This window comes from Chaetura pelagica, unplaced genomic scaffold, assembly GCF_000747805.2.
Source record: "Chaetura pelagica isolate M959 unplaced genomic scaffold, ChaPel_1.0 scaffold471, whole genome shotgun sequence".
NCBI classification, from domain to species: Eukaryota; Metazoa; Chordata; class Aves; order Apodiformes; family Apodidae; genus Chaetura; species Chaetura pelagica.
In genome coordinates, this window is record NW_009952430.1 from 3,315,028 (window position 1) to 3,331,539 (window position 16,512).

A 16,512-nucleotide genomic window follows, 5' to 3' on the forward strand; every position below is an offset into this window, starting at 1 on the left:
GATCTCTGTTAATCTGTTCTCCACAGGTTGCCTCTGTGTTATCTGTGTCATCACCAGCAGAGTTAGGAGCTGTTGTCCTCGCCCTGGCATGAACACAGTGATGGTCAGAGCTGCTCATTTGGGAGCAGCATTTTGACCTCACAGCCTTGACCTCTTGGTATGCAGTGTGGTGCGTACTGGTCTCCTTCCTAGTATGCAAGGAGCCTCGGCCCTCCCGTGGCAGGGAAGAGCAACTGATGGTGGAGAGGCTGTAAGAAGTTGGTGATCGTGGCAGTTCATTCAAAGCACAGGACCCAGCCTGTCCTGCCTGGATGGGGACAGCAGCCCAGGGGTAGGAGCAAAAGAAGCCCCAGCCTCTGCAGGCCCTGCAGGGACATGGCCACCTGTGATTGCTCACAGGCCCTGGCACTTGGCACAGACATGCTGAGGCATGATTTTGCAACATTTCCTAATAAATGGTGTGACATCTGATGCTCACACCTCTTCAGGCCTGTTTTCATTGGCATGTGGGCTGAGAGAAGGTGAGAAGGGAGAGGCAGAGCTGCTGTCCCATGTGGGTGGTGGACGTGTTTTTAGTGATGCTATCCAGTTCTCCTGCTGTAAGGACACTGAGATGGTGTCTGAGGAGAGTCTTTGCAGATCAGCAGTTTTAAGTTGACAACCAGACTTTTTCAGCTGAGTTGAATGGTGTATGAAAGGAGGTGAAGCATTTTGCTTCAATGGAAAATGGTAAATCACTAGGTAGAGCTGCGAGATGGAAATGTTAATTTTCAAACTTAACCTGACTTCATTCATCTTCAAATCTGCACAAGAATGACTGCATGTGGAGGCACAGAGAGGCTGCAGAGAAGAGCAAAGTTAGGATGTCTCCCGTAGATAGAAGTATCCTGTAGACTGCTTGTAGTCCCTGGCTTTTGTGAAGTGTGCTGTTTATTCTCCATCTAAGAACATAGCTCCATGGGTGACCTCAGGCTAGCCAGATCCTGCTCATGGCCAAAGCCAGGTGCCTGTGGCCTGCTCAGGACCAGACTCCTGCTTTGGTGGTAGCTATCATGCTCTAGAGCCTAGAGAAAGAGCTAGGAGTGACTGTTTTTTGCTTAGGAAGGACACATCTGGTCCTTGGGTGGCTGCATAATTCACCGAAATGAATTCACCACTGCAATGCTAATTTAGGAGAAGTGAAAGTAGGTCAAGTAGTTTCAGAAGTGGTATCAGCTCTTATATTCCCTTACTAATATTGAGATAACAGAAGCACAATTTTCTCTCCTTTTTTGCTTTCCTTTATTTCTAGGTGCTGCATCCCATAGCAAGGACAACTGTGTACATGCTTATGTACAAACTGGTTGCCAGTCTTGGTGCTTGGAAATTTTAAAAGCATTCAGGACACCAAAATACCCTAATCTTCTCTGGAGGGTTAGAGAAAAAATGGGAGACAACAGCTCCATTCTTGTTAGACTTTTCAATAACATTTGAATCTGCTGGTGTATTTTTCAGAGTATTTTATGTCCTATATGTCTGTCATCATTTTAACTGGTATATTCCGTAAGTCCTTCTAAAACTCCTATTTCATACTTCATAGAGAAAGTGTGATGTATTTGCCAGCTCTGAGCATTCAGATGGTCTGGTTTATCTACATTCAACAGTAACTTTTTATGATAAAGAAGCACAGGTGAGATCCAGAATGGGAGCTGGAAGTTGCCAAAATTTCTCAGATGTCCTTGGGACTTGAGCTTTTTGATTAGAAACACCCTATGGTGCCAGTGTGTTATCTGCGTCCTCGGGATCTGTTGAGCTATGCATGTCACTGCAATCTTGTCTAATTGAGCATCCCCGTATCTGAGCTCACTAGTGTATGAGCATGCTCTGAAAACGTACCAGAAGATTCTGATACTGGTTTAAATTTATTCAGGTAGGAGGACATGCTATTGTTCATATTTATGTAACATCTCAGAGCTCGACTGCCTTCTTGGCTTTTCTCCTTTAGCTTCTTCCAGACTTTCTGACTTTCTGAGCTGGGATCAATCCAAGGTCAGCAGGGGCGATACGTGTCCTGTTCTTCATGCCTTAGGGACCAGTATCCTGGGGCATGGATGAAGTCCTGAGGCTGAAAGCCTGCCCCCCCACGTTCCCTCCTTCTTGGACAGATACAGTAACCACTCACTTAATATGCAAAACCTGCTGCTGTTTGGAGAGGAAAATGGGATGAAACAGATTGTTATGCATAACATATGTGCACACACAGAGGTTTAATCTCTAGCCATGTTTTGGATAACTATATTGCTCAATAATTATTGAGAAGTAACGAAGTAGGACATTGCTTACACATTGATCTGAGCTTAGTGCTTGTGTACAGGCGTGGTCTGTGCTGGTGTATTTGATTTCTGACCTCAAGTGGCTGTCACTCTTGGACTCCCAATTCATCTGAGATGGTCAGTCCCAGATCTTTTTTTTTTTTCTCTGATTGTGTGACATACAGAAATGTCAGACAGGACTATTTATATAGGGACCACCAGTAATCGTATCTGTGAGTTAAGTTGGACTTGAACCCTATATTTCCAGACGTGGACCTTATAAACCACATTCCTGCAGGAAATCCCAGTAAACAGCTGCCATTGTGAGCTGTAGGAATAAACTTTGCTCATTGCTATTTTGCATTCTCAGGATCATACCACATTTCTTCAGAGCATCCTTGATCTTTTCAGACACTAGTCATCACTTCATAGTAAAATATCTTACGTTTTCCCTGGCTATGGAGAAGCTTCTGCTTTCTGGTTCAAACCAAAAGAATCAATCACCCTTTTTGTCTTCTGTACATATTAAGAAACGGAAAATAAAGAGAGGAGAGTCAGCGGATTCAGAGACTGCTTTGACCCCATGGGTCATCAGCAACAACTTCTGTTTTCATCCTTTGCATAAAGGAGTGACTGTCAGTGTGTACTGTGGAGGGCATCTGGACTGAATGAACAGGATGCAGCCAGGAGAAACAGCTGCTGTATCTCATGGAAGGGACATTGTTGTGGATTGGATTCATATGTTGGAGGTGAGAGTTGGCTTGTCAGGCTGAATTTTTTTGTCATTCTGCTTGTTTGAGGAACTGACTTCTGAAAATAACTCCTATTAACTGGATTCATGGTGTATCACATCCGTGAAAACTCCAACGTAATTTTTGAGATTCAGGTGGATGTTCTTGCCTACCATTGTGAAGGTCCCTCCATTTTGGGAAACCACAGAAAAGCAAGAGCACATGGGCAAGCCAGCCCACAGTGTATTATGACAACTCTAAATAGCCTTCTCTTTGAGCCTGTCTTAATTCCCTCCTTTAGAAAATATGCTTAGAGTAAATTGTGATGAGCAATTGGTCCTTCATGCCCAATGTATCTAATGCCTTTGCAGAGACGCGTGCAGATCAGATGAGAGCAATTGTTCTGCGTATCCCTTGCCACAGCAGTGGAAGGCAGTTGTCCTCTCTAAGGAGCATGGGGGCTTCTCTGCAATCCAGCTGCATTTGTTTTGTCTGTGATGTTCCCTGTGGGTATTTCATACCAATGAAAGCTGGGAATGGTGATTCTCTGGAACTATTGGCCTGACTCCTTACAGCATCCTTAGTTTTCTGTAAGCATCTTTACAGAGCTTAACTAAACTTACTTCTTGACTCCTGAGAGTTAGTGCAGCCATCTCAGAGGAGACCAACATATCTCAGCAGTCAATTGATTTCACTGGTCTGTAGGAGTTGTATGTCTTTGAGATGGAGCACTTTAAAAATACAAGTCAAATTTGATCTACTTAAACTCTCTTTTGGTTAAAACAGGCTCTCTTTTGGTTACCACATCTATGATGGCTGCATCTCTCCAAATAGCAATCTCTGTCTTGCAGTTAGGTGATTTCTTTCTCTCCCATCTGGCCTTGTCTGCCACAGAAAGAAATACTGCCAAGTACGTTTTTGGCACTGAATTTCAGTTTAAACCCCATGATGCAGCCCAAAGTTGGTTTGGTTTTTGTTGTGCCTTTTTTTTTTTTTTTTTTTTTTAAATCCCATATAGAAAACAAATCCCAAAGAAGAAATTTGAGAGCTTTTAGCTTTTTATGGTCTACGGTTGGAATTTTATGACATAGAGAAGTTTAAATTAGAAAAATCACTTGTTAGAGCCATTGAAACAAGAAGATTTAATGTAATGGAAGTGTAGTGCTCATTATCTACCTCTGTCAAGTGTTTTCAACAAGGAGCTGAGCAAAACTCCCAAGTTTGCATTGCTTCATTGGTCATTTGTACAAGTACCTGAGTGCTTGTTTTCTGTGTGCCCACCAGAAAGGAGGCATCTTTCCTGAGCTACTCAAACTGTTCTGAAATAATGGATCAGGAAAAAGGATTTCCAAAGCTGGACAGCTTGAGGGACTTGGAGATTCAGAACCTGATCTTAGATCCAGATCTAGAACTTGTTCTTGGAGAAATCTTGTAATACAGAGTGGTAATTATCCTTTGTTCATCTGTCAGTTGTGTGGCTCTGGAGGTAGCAAGAAGGGATGTAGTTCTTCAAGTCATGCAGAAATTCACTAACAGGGGGGATAAGATGAATGATAAGCCCACCAGGGAGGGACCACCAGTCCTAGATTGGTGGATTCAGGATGGAAGCTAGATTAAAAAAAAAACGCATAAATTATTGTGTTGTGTGATAACAGCACCGTGCTTTCCTCTCATTCTCACGACTTTTCCTGTCTGAAGTGATAAACAAGCAACCCTGGGTAGTAATCACATTGTTCCGTTCAATTTCTGGGAGGATCTGCTTCATAATCTTGCCAGGCAAAGAGATGAGACTGGCCAGCCTGTTGTTTCCCAGGTTTTCTGTTTTCCCCTTTTTAAAAACAGGGGCAGTTCCCTTTTTTCCAGTCAGTGGGAATCGCACCAGACTGCGATGACCTCTCAAATATGATGAACAGAGGCTCAGCAACTCCATATGCCAGCTCCCCCAGGCCCTGTGGATGGACCCTATCAGGTCTCATAGAGTTGTGCACCTTCAGGTTCTTTAGATGGTCACAAACCTGTTCTTTGCCTACAGTGGAGGGTACTTCCTTTTCCCAGTCCCTTTTTTCACCTTCTGTGGCCTTTGCGATGAGGCTGGAGCACTTGCGAGTGAAGATGGATGCAAAGAAGTCCTTGACAACCTCAGCATTCTCAGTATCCTGTGTAGCTAGGTCCCCTGTTTCCTTCAGGGGAGGGCCTACATTTTCATAGATTGTACCCCCAGCACACCTAGAAAAGCTTTTCTTAGTCTTCTTTGCATTCCTGGTGAGATTTAATTCCATCTAGGATTTAGATTTCCTAACCTGATCCCTTGCTGCTCAGACAAATTCTCTGTAGCCCTCCCAGGGTACCTTCCCTAGCTTCCACCCTCTGTATGTGTCCTCCTGAAGTTTGACTTTTTCTAGGAGCTGCTTGCTCATCCACACTGGCCTTCTTCAGTTTTTCCTTGACTTTCTCTTCATTGGGATGCATCACTCTTGGGCCTGGAGGAGGTGATCCTTAAATATCAGCCAGCTTTCATGGGCCACTCCATCCTCCAGGATGTTATCCCATGACACTCAAGCAGATCCCTGAAAAAGTTGAAATCTGCACTTCTGAAGTCAAGGGTAGTAAGCTTACTGTGCCCTTCTTGCTGCCCTAAGGATCTTGAACTCCACCATTTCATGGTCTCTGCAACCAAGACTGCCCTTGAGCTTAATATCCCTTAGCAGCCTTTCCTTGTTGGTGAGAACAGAGTCCAGCATAGCACCCCTTCTTGTTGGTTCCTTGGTTACTTGGAGAAGGAGGTTGTCATCCACGCACTCTAGGAACCTCCTGGGTTGTTTGTGCTTTGCAGAGTTGTCCCTCCCAACAGATATCAGGGTGGTTGAAGTCACCCACGAGTACCATGGCTTGCAAACATGAAGCTGCTCTTGTCTGCAGAGTGCCTCAGCTATACTGCCCTCCTGGTCAGGTGGCCTGTAGCAGACCCCACTGTAATGTCACCTATCCCTGCATTCCCCTTAATCTTAACCCATAAGCTCTCCGCTGGCTCCTCATCCATCTCCTGGAGAGTTCCATGCGCTCCAGCTGGTCTTTGAAAGGACCTGGTTTGAAAGGACCTTGAAGATCATCAAGTCCAACCATAACCTTGCAAGGATGCTGTTGCCCATTTGTTTATTGGCAACAGAATTTTTTTCTCCCAAGAATTCAAAAGATTTGTCAGAGCACCAACATTTTCAGCCCGCCAGAAAAGAAAATGGGAACATTTCTTTTGGAGGCTTTCTCCAGTGACATTTAAACTGGGGTTGCTATTTTATTAGCGTTAGCCTGCAGAGTCTGAAAACTGTTTTATAAGTAACATGAACATTGAAACAGAAGCATGACACCCTCTCTAGGCTGTTTGAGAGACTTGGTAGAAATGTGTTCTCCAAAATAACTGTCTTTTTACTCTGAAGTTATAGACAGTGCCCCATGTTATTAAACCCCTGCAGTTTGCATGGAAGCTTTTTTTCTAATGTTTATGTTTTAGCATTCCTTTTGCTGATGGACCATAAATCAGTTTCTAAAGTCCCATTGTGCCGAGCAGCTTTTACCAAACTTGTGGAAAAGTTGGATATATTCCCATTAACCATAGTCTAAATAGGAGCTTTAATGAGAAACTTCCTAGAAGATTGCAGCAGTAGGCAGGGTTGTGAAGCACATCTGGTTTGCTTGGATCTTTTTAACTTTGCAGATTTCTTGGATTCATGTCAACTGTAATGTCAAATACCTCAACTTTCGAGCTTCTTTTGAGTCCTGCAAAACCCTTAATGGAGGAGATAGTACCTACAGCATCTTTCTGGCCTTGCTTCATGTCTGATAACTTCCAATTTTGCTTAAAATATTCACCAGCTTTTCTGTGCTTCTCCCCACAGTCGTCCTTTTTCACATCAAGGAAATGTTTGTTTTAAAAGGTTTTTGCAGTTTGGTGCTAACAGCAGGGCTTGGGGAACTAACACAGCCTGTCCAAGAGCTTTCCAGGGTTTCTGTGGTTCTCCCAGGAGGCTTTATGGGCCTCTGGCTGTGGCAGACCTTCCTGTGCAAGTGTAGCTCGCCAAGCTTGCAGTGAGACCCCGACGGCGCATGACCATGTCCTTGGCTCAGCTTCGGTGCCTGGCACCAGCTGCCAGCCGAACTGCACCCACAAACATTTTCATTTCTGACAAAGGGCAACTGTTTTGAGGAGCTGTTTTGTTGCTTCGCTCTCCTAATCCCTGGAATAACTGCTGTGACAAGCATAGTAATCATCTACAGTAAAACTGATACCCCGGTGCCTTTCAAGTGCAATAATGGCAACAACATCCCAAGCCGATCTTCTTTAGGGAGCAGCTGATCATTTTTATGAAGTTGGAAGCTCAAGTCCTGGACAAGACATCAGGAGCTGTAGTCCCTAAGGTGCACTTGAAAATCCTGCTTTTAGCTCTTTGAGGAATATATAATTCTCTTTGACTATTTATTCTATTTATTTTGACTATTTTTTACATTAAGCCCCACAAGTTCATTTTCCATATCCTGATCTTTTAGAGAATATAGGCTCAATTTTGCCTAACATTCCCAGCCTTAGAAACAAGATGGTGAGAGGAGGCATATGTCTGATCACATCTGTGCAGACTCTAATAAGCACTAAACACAGGCACTGAAGTTGGATCAGTTGCAGAAGCAGGGACTGGGCATTAAGTACCTTTCACCTTTGCTAGACACTGTTCCGTGTGGTTACCCTTCTGTTTTCTGAAGCAAGCTGTTGTATCCAGAGCAAGGTTTAGGCAGGCTTTTTTGTATTTTGGGGGCATGCCTACCCTGTGGATATATTTCCTCTTCTCTCTACATCACTGCAAATCTTAGTAATAGTTGTACTGCATTGATGATTTCTTTGTTCTTATTGCCTCACTCCATTTTACATCAGGAAGTTTCAATTTTATATCAATACAGAGAGTCTGTCTTCTAGATTTTCATTTTTTGAGCTTCTCTCTTAGCATGAAAATCCCTTGGGATTTTGCTTTAGACTGCAAAATTCCTGATACAAAGTGTAGTTTTTACATGCTAGAAGTAATCACTATGTTCCAGTTACTGACTCCTAGGACGGCCATGTTGCTTAAAGGAAAAATTGTTTACATGTGACAAATTAACTAAATGAGCAAAATCTAGATTGAAGGTATCTTGTCTCTCTGTCAAACTTGCCATATGGTTATTTGACCATTTCCCATGGTGTTTGGAAAAAGATGAGCAGGATCTCTGATTGCAGTATGGGGCAGATGGCATTATAAACACATAATGAAAATGAAACCAAGCTCCAAAAAGTGAGGTTTGGTGAAGAGACTGTGATGGTGCATCTCGACCCAAATCCTTGGAGCTCTTCTGCTCTGCACCAGGATCCAACTGCAGAGGGCACTCAGTGCAGACCCTCCAAGGGGGTGTTTCCTAGCTTGGATCTTCCTGGCTGCTGGAGCCACCCATCCTAGAGCTGTGGGAACAATGGCACAGATCTGCTTTCAGGCTACAGCTGGTGAGAAACAGGCTTCTTGTATAACATGGAAATAATTAAATCAAATTTGCTTTCTCTTCTGATGTAGAGTAGGAAAAGCTAAGTTTCCTGGGCAGAAAAACAGACAGGGAAGAGTAGAGGTGGGTTTAGTTGTTTTATTTAAAGAATTTATTTAGATGTTGGTTGATGGCAAGCTCAGCATGACGGCCAAGTGCCCTGGCATCCCAGGAAGCCGAGTGTGTCCTGGGCTGCATAAAAAGCAGCATGGCCAGATTGTCCCCCTTTACTCTGCTCTTGTGAGACCCCATCAGGAGTCCTGTGACCAGTTCTGGAGCCCCCAACACAAGAGGGACATGGAGCTGTTGGAGCATGTCCAGAGGAGTCCATGAAGATGCTCAGAGGGCTGGTGGAGCTCTGCTCTGGAGACAGGCTGAGAGAGCTGGGGATGTTCAGCCTGGAGAAGGGAAGGCTCCAGGGAGACCTTAGAGCACCTTCCAGTGCCTGAGGGGGCTCCAGGAAAGCTGGGGAGGGGCTTTAGAAAAGCATGTGTAGTGATAGCACAAAGGGTAGTGGCTTTAAGCTGAAAGAGAGTAGATTTAGGTTACACATTAGGAAGAATTTCAGTGTGAGGGTGTTGAGATACTGGCCCAGGTTGCCCGAGGAGGTTGTGGATGCCTCAACCCTGGAATCATTCAAGGGTGAGTTAGGTGGGGCTAGGGGAAGGTGTACCTGCCCATGAAGGGGGTGGGAACTACATGATCTTTAAGGTTCCTTCCAACCCAAACCATTATTTGATCCTGGTAACACCTCCCTTTTTTACCTTTTTTTGAAAAATGTTTTGCTCTCAATGGTTGTACTTCTTCCTGCCCACCACCTGACAGGAGTTGGGCAGGAGATATTTATTTGCTGTTGCCTCCTAAACATGATGCTTGTCACCTACCTTCTTCCATCAGCAGAACAACATTTTTGTGGTGCTGACAAAATAGGATGGTTGAGCAGTTAGATGGTAACTGATTTATTGAATTTCCACCATAAGCTGCCTGTAAGACAGCTGGGAATTTTGGAGGTCATGTTTAATTTCATATTTTTCTTTTATTTTTCCTTCTTATTTCTTTTTTCATTTTAGTGCCTTCTTTTCATTCCTTGCTTTTTAGTAACCAAATTCCATGGAAAACCCTACTCAGTGCAGTGTTTTATTATACATAGGAATTCAAAGGTATGTAAGTGGTGCTAACAAAGGGCCCATCTCTCACTCTGTGGGCTGTTGCCTTTGTCACATGTGTGCCATATTGTAGAACTGTCAGTAGGTTCCCCACATTATTCCTGAGGGCAGTGCAAGGACGATGTAGGGAGCAGCAGATTGAAAATCTCAAGCTGGGTGGGTTAGAGAGCAGGAAAGACCAGGGCAGAGCACGGAAGTGGTGAGAGAGAGGTGTTCAGCAAGGCTCTTCATTGAATGGGTCAAGGCTTCAGGACCTGCAGCTGCTCAAAGCCCACCAAGTGCTAAACCAAAGCATCAGAGGGAAGATGAAGTGCGGCCACTGAAGCCATTTGAACCGTAGCTGCTCTGGTCAGTTGACCTTTGGACTTGACCTCATTGCCCTTACAAAACCTAGATTCTAATCAAACCCAGTGGAGGTCATTGTTTGGTCCACTATTGCATCTCACAGGGTAGCATTTGCAGCGTCTGGTTGAAAAGTTGTTGCACTATCAGCATGAAATTGGCCATAACATGTTGATTCCTCTGGCTGACAAACTCAGCAAGCATCACATGTTTGTTAGAATACTTCGTGTATGTTTTGCTCGTTTGGCTGGACCCTGGACAAGCAAGTGATGGCTTAGTCAAATGCCAAGAGAAGTGATCCAAGTCCAAGGCATGATTTTGACACAATCTCCCTTGTACACAAGATGGTCAGAAGTATCTGTTTGTTGGTTTATTTTTCATACCTGCTCAAGATTGGATGTAGTGGGAACTGTCTTTAATGCTGTTAATGCTACTTGAAAGTGGGAAACTCAGGCTTTTGGGTTATTTTATAACCCAAGAAGTGTGAATCAGCTAATTAATTAATGAAAAAAACAGAAACTTTGCATGGCATTTTAAGACAAAAAGTGTTGAAAATACTTGTCTGTTTTCTGCTGATTCAGTGATAGCATTAATACGTTTGAACGAGTAATTTGGGGCACCTTACAACAACTGTTAAACTCTTCTGTCCTACAGATTTTGGGCTTTGTTTTGCTTCTTACCTGGACAAATCCTGATGGCCTCAGGAGGAGCAATGTTTGCCCAAGAATGTTGGTTTAGGTGTTTCATAAAGATACATTTGAACAGTCAGTTTTTGTTTTCATATATAACAAACAACATGTCTTGGTTTTTTATAAATATGAATTATTGGCTCTTTATTTGTTTTTGAATAAATTAAATTACTACCTCAAGTTTGTTTGTTTGTTTTCTGTTTAATAGAGTGCAGATTTCCATTAAGAGCAAACTCTCTAAAGTCCCCTTGATTCCTACAGAAGATCTCACCTGTGTTACATAGAAACCTAGCTAGAAAGGAGGCAGTTGTGGAATGTGGTGGTGTAGAGCAGCAGAAGCTCTGGGGAGATGGGGCTTGGGGAGTGCACTCCCAACTCTTGGTTCTGCATGTTACCAGATCCTGCTTGAAGCCTGATGTGTTTTGTGCAAAGTAGAAAGAACTGTGTAAATGACTGATTCAAATGACTCTATGAGACACACTGAATTATAGACACAGCTGAAGAAACTTTTCCTTAACTGAAGCTGTGGGCAAATGTATGTCATTTTTCATTTAACATTTTCCCTCACCCTTGCACCCCCTACCCAACCACAATCCTTCATGGAGTCAGATTGTTGCTGTAGCCTTTGTGAACCCCTCTCTTCTAATGTTTAATCAAGTGCTGAAAAGAGAAATTTACAGACTATTTAAAATGTGGAAAAATTGCTTCCCAATATTTTTGACAGAGAGAGACTGAGAACACACAGCATTGAATCGTCAGGAAAATTGAAGATTTCCCCTGAACAACATTGGGATTTTACAGCAGAGGACTTGAAAGACCTTGGAGAAATTGGACGAGGCGCTTATGGTTCTGTCAACAAAATGGTCCACAAACCAAGTGGGCAGATTATGGCAGTTAAAGTAGGTGATGCCCATACTTACGTTTGTACTTCAATCCTTTAGGGATGAAATGTGATGGAGAATTAATGTTCTTCCATCTAGCACCCATCTACTGCTCTTCTCTATTAATTTCCAGTGTAAAGGCTGCTATTTGCTGAATATGCATTGTGTAATGGGCACATTGTCAATTGATTTGTGATGCTCTCATAATTACTTGTGCCCTTTTGAAAATGCCTGTGAGGAACTTGATGTTTTGAGAGGATCACATGCCTCTGAAAACTGTTAATGGGGCATGGGCCTTTCACCTCTGGGTCACTGGTTCAGACACAGCCTAGGTTGGTGGTAGGCACAAGATGATATGTAATAGCTTCTTGGTGTCTTTTGTGAAATGAAAGTAGTGCCTTAAAATTTGCTTTTTATGTAAGCATTTGCCATGGTGTAGCCTCACCAAGAGGAGCTGGAATGGAGTGGACATGCTCTAGGCAGTGTTTTGCTCTTGCCGCTGTATGATGGAGTGTCTTTGCATTGTGCTTACCATGCGGGACCTGCACTGGGTATGGAAAGCATAGAAGTTTTCTGGACTGTCCATTTTCTACCTTATGCTATGCAAAAGCTCATCTTAAAACTAGATACAATATGCCACATCATTCCCCAGCTGGGCGGTACAGAGTAATCTGGCCTCAGCAGTGCTGCTCATGGGGGCATCTTTGAGGAGCTACTTGTTCCTTGAGCTGGGTGAGGTGGGCAGGAGCCAATCTCTCTCCTTTTCTTTGCTTGCTGCTGGCTGCTAGTTAATGACATCAGTCTTTTAACTTGCTGATACTAGCTGTAAGGGCTCCTAAGAAGGAGCAGAAGTGAGCAGGGTAGGAGTCTATGTTGCAGTCTTTTCTATCTCTCTCTTTGGAATATTCCCTGATGTGGTCTGGAAATGTTCTGTGCTGCTGGTCTCAGGTGCCAGGTACACATATCCCAGCTCTAGCTGCTGTCAGTATGATACATACTTGTCTCTGATGTGTCAGGTTACTGGAGTAATCGCCATCCTTAGATTTTCTCCAGTAAATACTGACTTCCTCATAGTGGGGGGATCACTGGCCAGGTCTCAGTGTTTGGAATCAGCATGCAATGGTGTTTCCTCCTGATTTTGAATCCCTAAAAGTCTCCAGTGGAGCTAGAGGCTGCTTGGAGCTAAAGGCTCATTTCTCTTATTTGCCTTCAGTGGAACCTGTAGATGGAGCTTGCAGATGACAGGTTGAAAACGGCTGATGGAGTGAAATAATACCTGAGCACCTCCAGGTTCTCAAACCTAAGGTGTGTGACCTGAGTAGCTATAGCTTCATTGCTATAATAATGATATCCATGGGTAAGAAAAATCCTCTATGTAGCTGAGTAGTTCTGTTATTGAAAGCTCTGCAGCAGGTCCAGCTGTGCTGAGAAGAGCACTTTGTTGGATCTGTTAATATTGCTGAGGAGTAGTCATGTCTGCTGGCACTGTGTTTGCACAAGGAATATTCAGCATAATAGGATAATCTTGTCAGTGTCAAGGGTCTGTGGAGCAGGTACAGCTCCTGTTTGAGATGCAGAAGACACCAGGGCAGTGCTCCTGAAGCCTGCTGTTGGAAATGATATGGCACAGTCTGCTGAGCTGGCGCTCCTGAGAGAAGAAACGTGGTCTGAGCTCCATGGGTGCACTGGTCTTGGATTCTCACTTTTAAACAGATAAACCTTGATAGATTTACAGTGTCTAACCTTCAAAATCAAAGCTGTGGGCTGGGGTGGTGCCACCTTCTTTTCTTGGAATCCACTCCCCTGGGTGGGCATGGCTAGGCCTGCAGAAAGTTGGATGGTCTGGACAACCACGTAATTTCTGAAATGCTAGTGGCAAGGGGCTGTTCTGTTTGTCCCAATGGGGATAAAACACAGAGTTGAGCAAAGGAAGACCTGTGGGTGGAACAGTGAGGTCTGTAAGACAGCAACATCTTTTCCAAAGCTTGGATGGGGCCATTATTTGAGATGAGTTTTCAGGACAGGGTTGAGCTTGGACTAGTGACTTGTTCATCCCAAACTACTCAGCATTTTCTTTTTCCAATTACTGTTGCTTTTGGGGCAGCCAAAACTGTACATAAATCTCCCTGCTCCTGCTGTGCTCTACCTAAATCTGCCCCATGGGCCACCTGTGTTTGGGGCTGTCCACCTCCTGCTCTCTCAGTCTCCCTCAAGCCTAGGGTGTCCTGACAGCTTGCAGAGATAAAGCCCTATGAAGCCCTCTCTCCCCACCTGTGCTCTGGGAGACCACCTGCTCTCCACAGTCTCTTCTTGCTCTACAGGCAGAAACTTAAATTGTTTTGTTCTCCTTCAACATTATGCCATTTTGTAAAAGAAGGCTGAGAAAGTTTAGATGGGGTGGGTGGTTTAAGAAGAAAATGTTTAAGAAGAAAAGTCTGGTGATTGGAAGGCTTGGCTACAATCTCAGTGACACCTGCTTGCCGCTTCTTGCTGTGGCATCATATGTGTACGGGGCATCAGGAACACTGCCCTGCAACTAGCTGGGTTGCAAAGCCAGTGTTTGGTTATGTGGTGGTGCTGCTGTCCCTGTCCTGTGCTGCCCCAAGAGCAGCAGTAGTGCAACAGGGAAATCATCCTTGGAAGGATATTCAGCAGTGGGAAATAGCTTTATGGAGGCTGCAAGCCAAACGTTGTTGGCTGTTCTGTACTGATGAGTGAAACACAGAGAGAGCTCCAGAAGCTGCTAATTAGATGCAGAGAAAATTGGTACAGGTGCCTCCACCAGCTGCACCTCCATCATTCTCCATCATTACCCAAGTTTCCACTAACAATGCTGTGGGCTTCCAGCACAGTTAGGTATCTTCTTACACCACTTCTGGATGGGCCAAGTCCTGCAGCTCAGGCTGCATCCCCTACAGCTTGTCAGCCACTTCTGCCACAGACAGGTGCAAACCCTCTTTGTTCTACAAATGTGAAGAGGGAGTGAAACCTTGCTCTTCGCTGTGGGCTGGAGTCTTCCTCTGGCTGATCCCAGCTCCTGCCCCACACCTCCAGGCATTCATCCTGCTCACCCTCCAGCCTGCCTCGAAGTGGCTGCTTCCTCCAAATTCTGGCTTTTTCTAGTCTCTCCTGCCTTTGCATAAGGGCATTTGGTCCCTTGAAGTGTGGTTTAGCTCAGCCCTCTGCTCCCTCCCTGGTTGGTACGTGTGGCTCTGATGCTGCAGAGCTCCCCGAGCACAGCATTTGCTGCTCTTCCTGTCTGGGGTTCTTACCACTGCATGAAAGGAATTTGTGAGGTCTGAAATACCACCAAAATAACTTGAAAACTGCAGGTGGAGGCACCATTTTGTTTCATTTTTTCCTTTCATACATTTTGGACTCATCAGCCAATGTATGGATCCTGGCAGATGTGATTCTGGCACCTTTAGTGCTGCTGGCACAGGCAGGGCTGCCAGGAGGCTTTCATTTGTGCTCCAGCATCAGCAGCAAAGGAAGGAAATGAGCCTTGTGTTGCTGGCATGAAACGAGGGCAGCAGAGCTTATGCTGGCCAAGCATTACTGGGGAGAGGCTTGGATGATGAGCTCTTGTGCCCAGTCCTGCAGCTCCCTCTCCTTCAGCCTTTGTATTTCTGTGTCTTTCTGGGTATCTAACAAAAAGACCTTGTGTGCCTCTTCAGGAATAGGCTGGAGATGTGGCAGGAGCATGGACCCCTTGCTCTTGATGGCAACAGGTTGATTTTGGAGGCAGACAGTTGCAGTCTCTGGTGTGGTGCTTTTGCATCCCTTACCTGTTCTGCCATGGAGAGCTTCTTTGTAGAGTCACCAGGGAAAGGAGAAAGGAAAGCGAAATCAAAGTCAGAGGTTTCATATTCAAACCTTTCTCATTTGTGCCCCTGGAAAATGTTATTTTATGTTTTCCAAATCTTAAAAGACAATCCTTTTATTCAGTATTTTTCTTCCTCTCACAGGTCTTCCTAGAGATGCTAAATCCCTGTTTGTTCTGGGTCAGCTGTCATGGCAGTCTTCCTCTCACTGAAAAAAACCTTAGTATTAAGGATTTATTGGCATATGAGGTCCAGACTCTTCCTGGTGGGAACAAGAACAGCCCCATTTTGTCCAGTGCTAGCTCTATCTCTGCATGTTCACTCTTGTGAGGCCAGTTTGTACATTGCCTCCTCACGCTCCTTACCACGTTTCTCCTTCAGGCTCCTTGTTCTCCTGGAAGAAGACCTTCCCTGCCCAGCATTTGCCTGCATCACCACCACCAGCTCCCTGTGATATTTCCTGGTCCAGCTTCCTATTCTACCCAGTGTCCTTTGGCTTTGCTTCTGGTTTCTTGTTTTCTCTGAAGTTTGTTTTTGCCCAGTCTGTGGCAGTTCATAACTGACTTGTGAATAAACTTCTGGGTTCATGCTGTGGAGAACCTTGTTCTCTTCTCAGGATCTGCTTCAATACTGTCAGTCTCAATTTTATGCCAGAGGCTTCACGGTATGTACTCTTCTGCAGCCCCCTTTTGTCTTTGCCCTCCAGCATCACCACATGATGTTGTCCCAGTTGCTCCAGGAGGCTGTGCATCTTGTGTCATGAAGGTACCACAAATTTAAGGAACAGGACTGTCTTTGGCACAGCAGAGGAACGTTTGACAAGTCCTGTTTTGTTTAGGTGAAATGGATTTCCTGGGAAGCTCAACCAGCAGGGTTGAAACCAAGAGTTTGAAACTTGTGGTTTCCCGCTGGCACTGGTGATCACACAAAAAAGGGACTTAAAGAAAAATTTTGGCATACTTGTTTTTTTCTGAACTGGTATAAAAATACACAAATGAAAAAAAGGCTAAACTGGAACAAAGGCTGGAGGTT

General features: G+C 44.5%; 1 protein-coding gene across 1 annotated transcript in view; it reads left to right on the top strand.

Annotated features, from left to right (window-relative positions):
* MAP2K4 (mitogen-activated protein kinase kinase 4) overlaps positions 1–16,512 on the top strand; it is a 101,448-nt gene that overhangs the window by 44,430 nt on the left and 40,506 nt on the right. Inside the window, exon 3 of the mRNA XM_010008274.1 lies at positions 11,500–11,674. Coding sequence (XP_010006576.1) covers positions 11,500–11,674 — 175 coding nt within the window. The remainder of the gene's footprint in view (positions 1–11,499; positions 11,675–16,512) is intronic.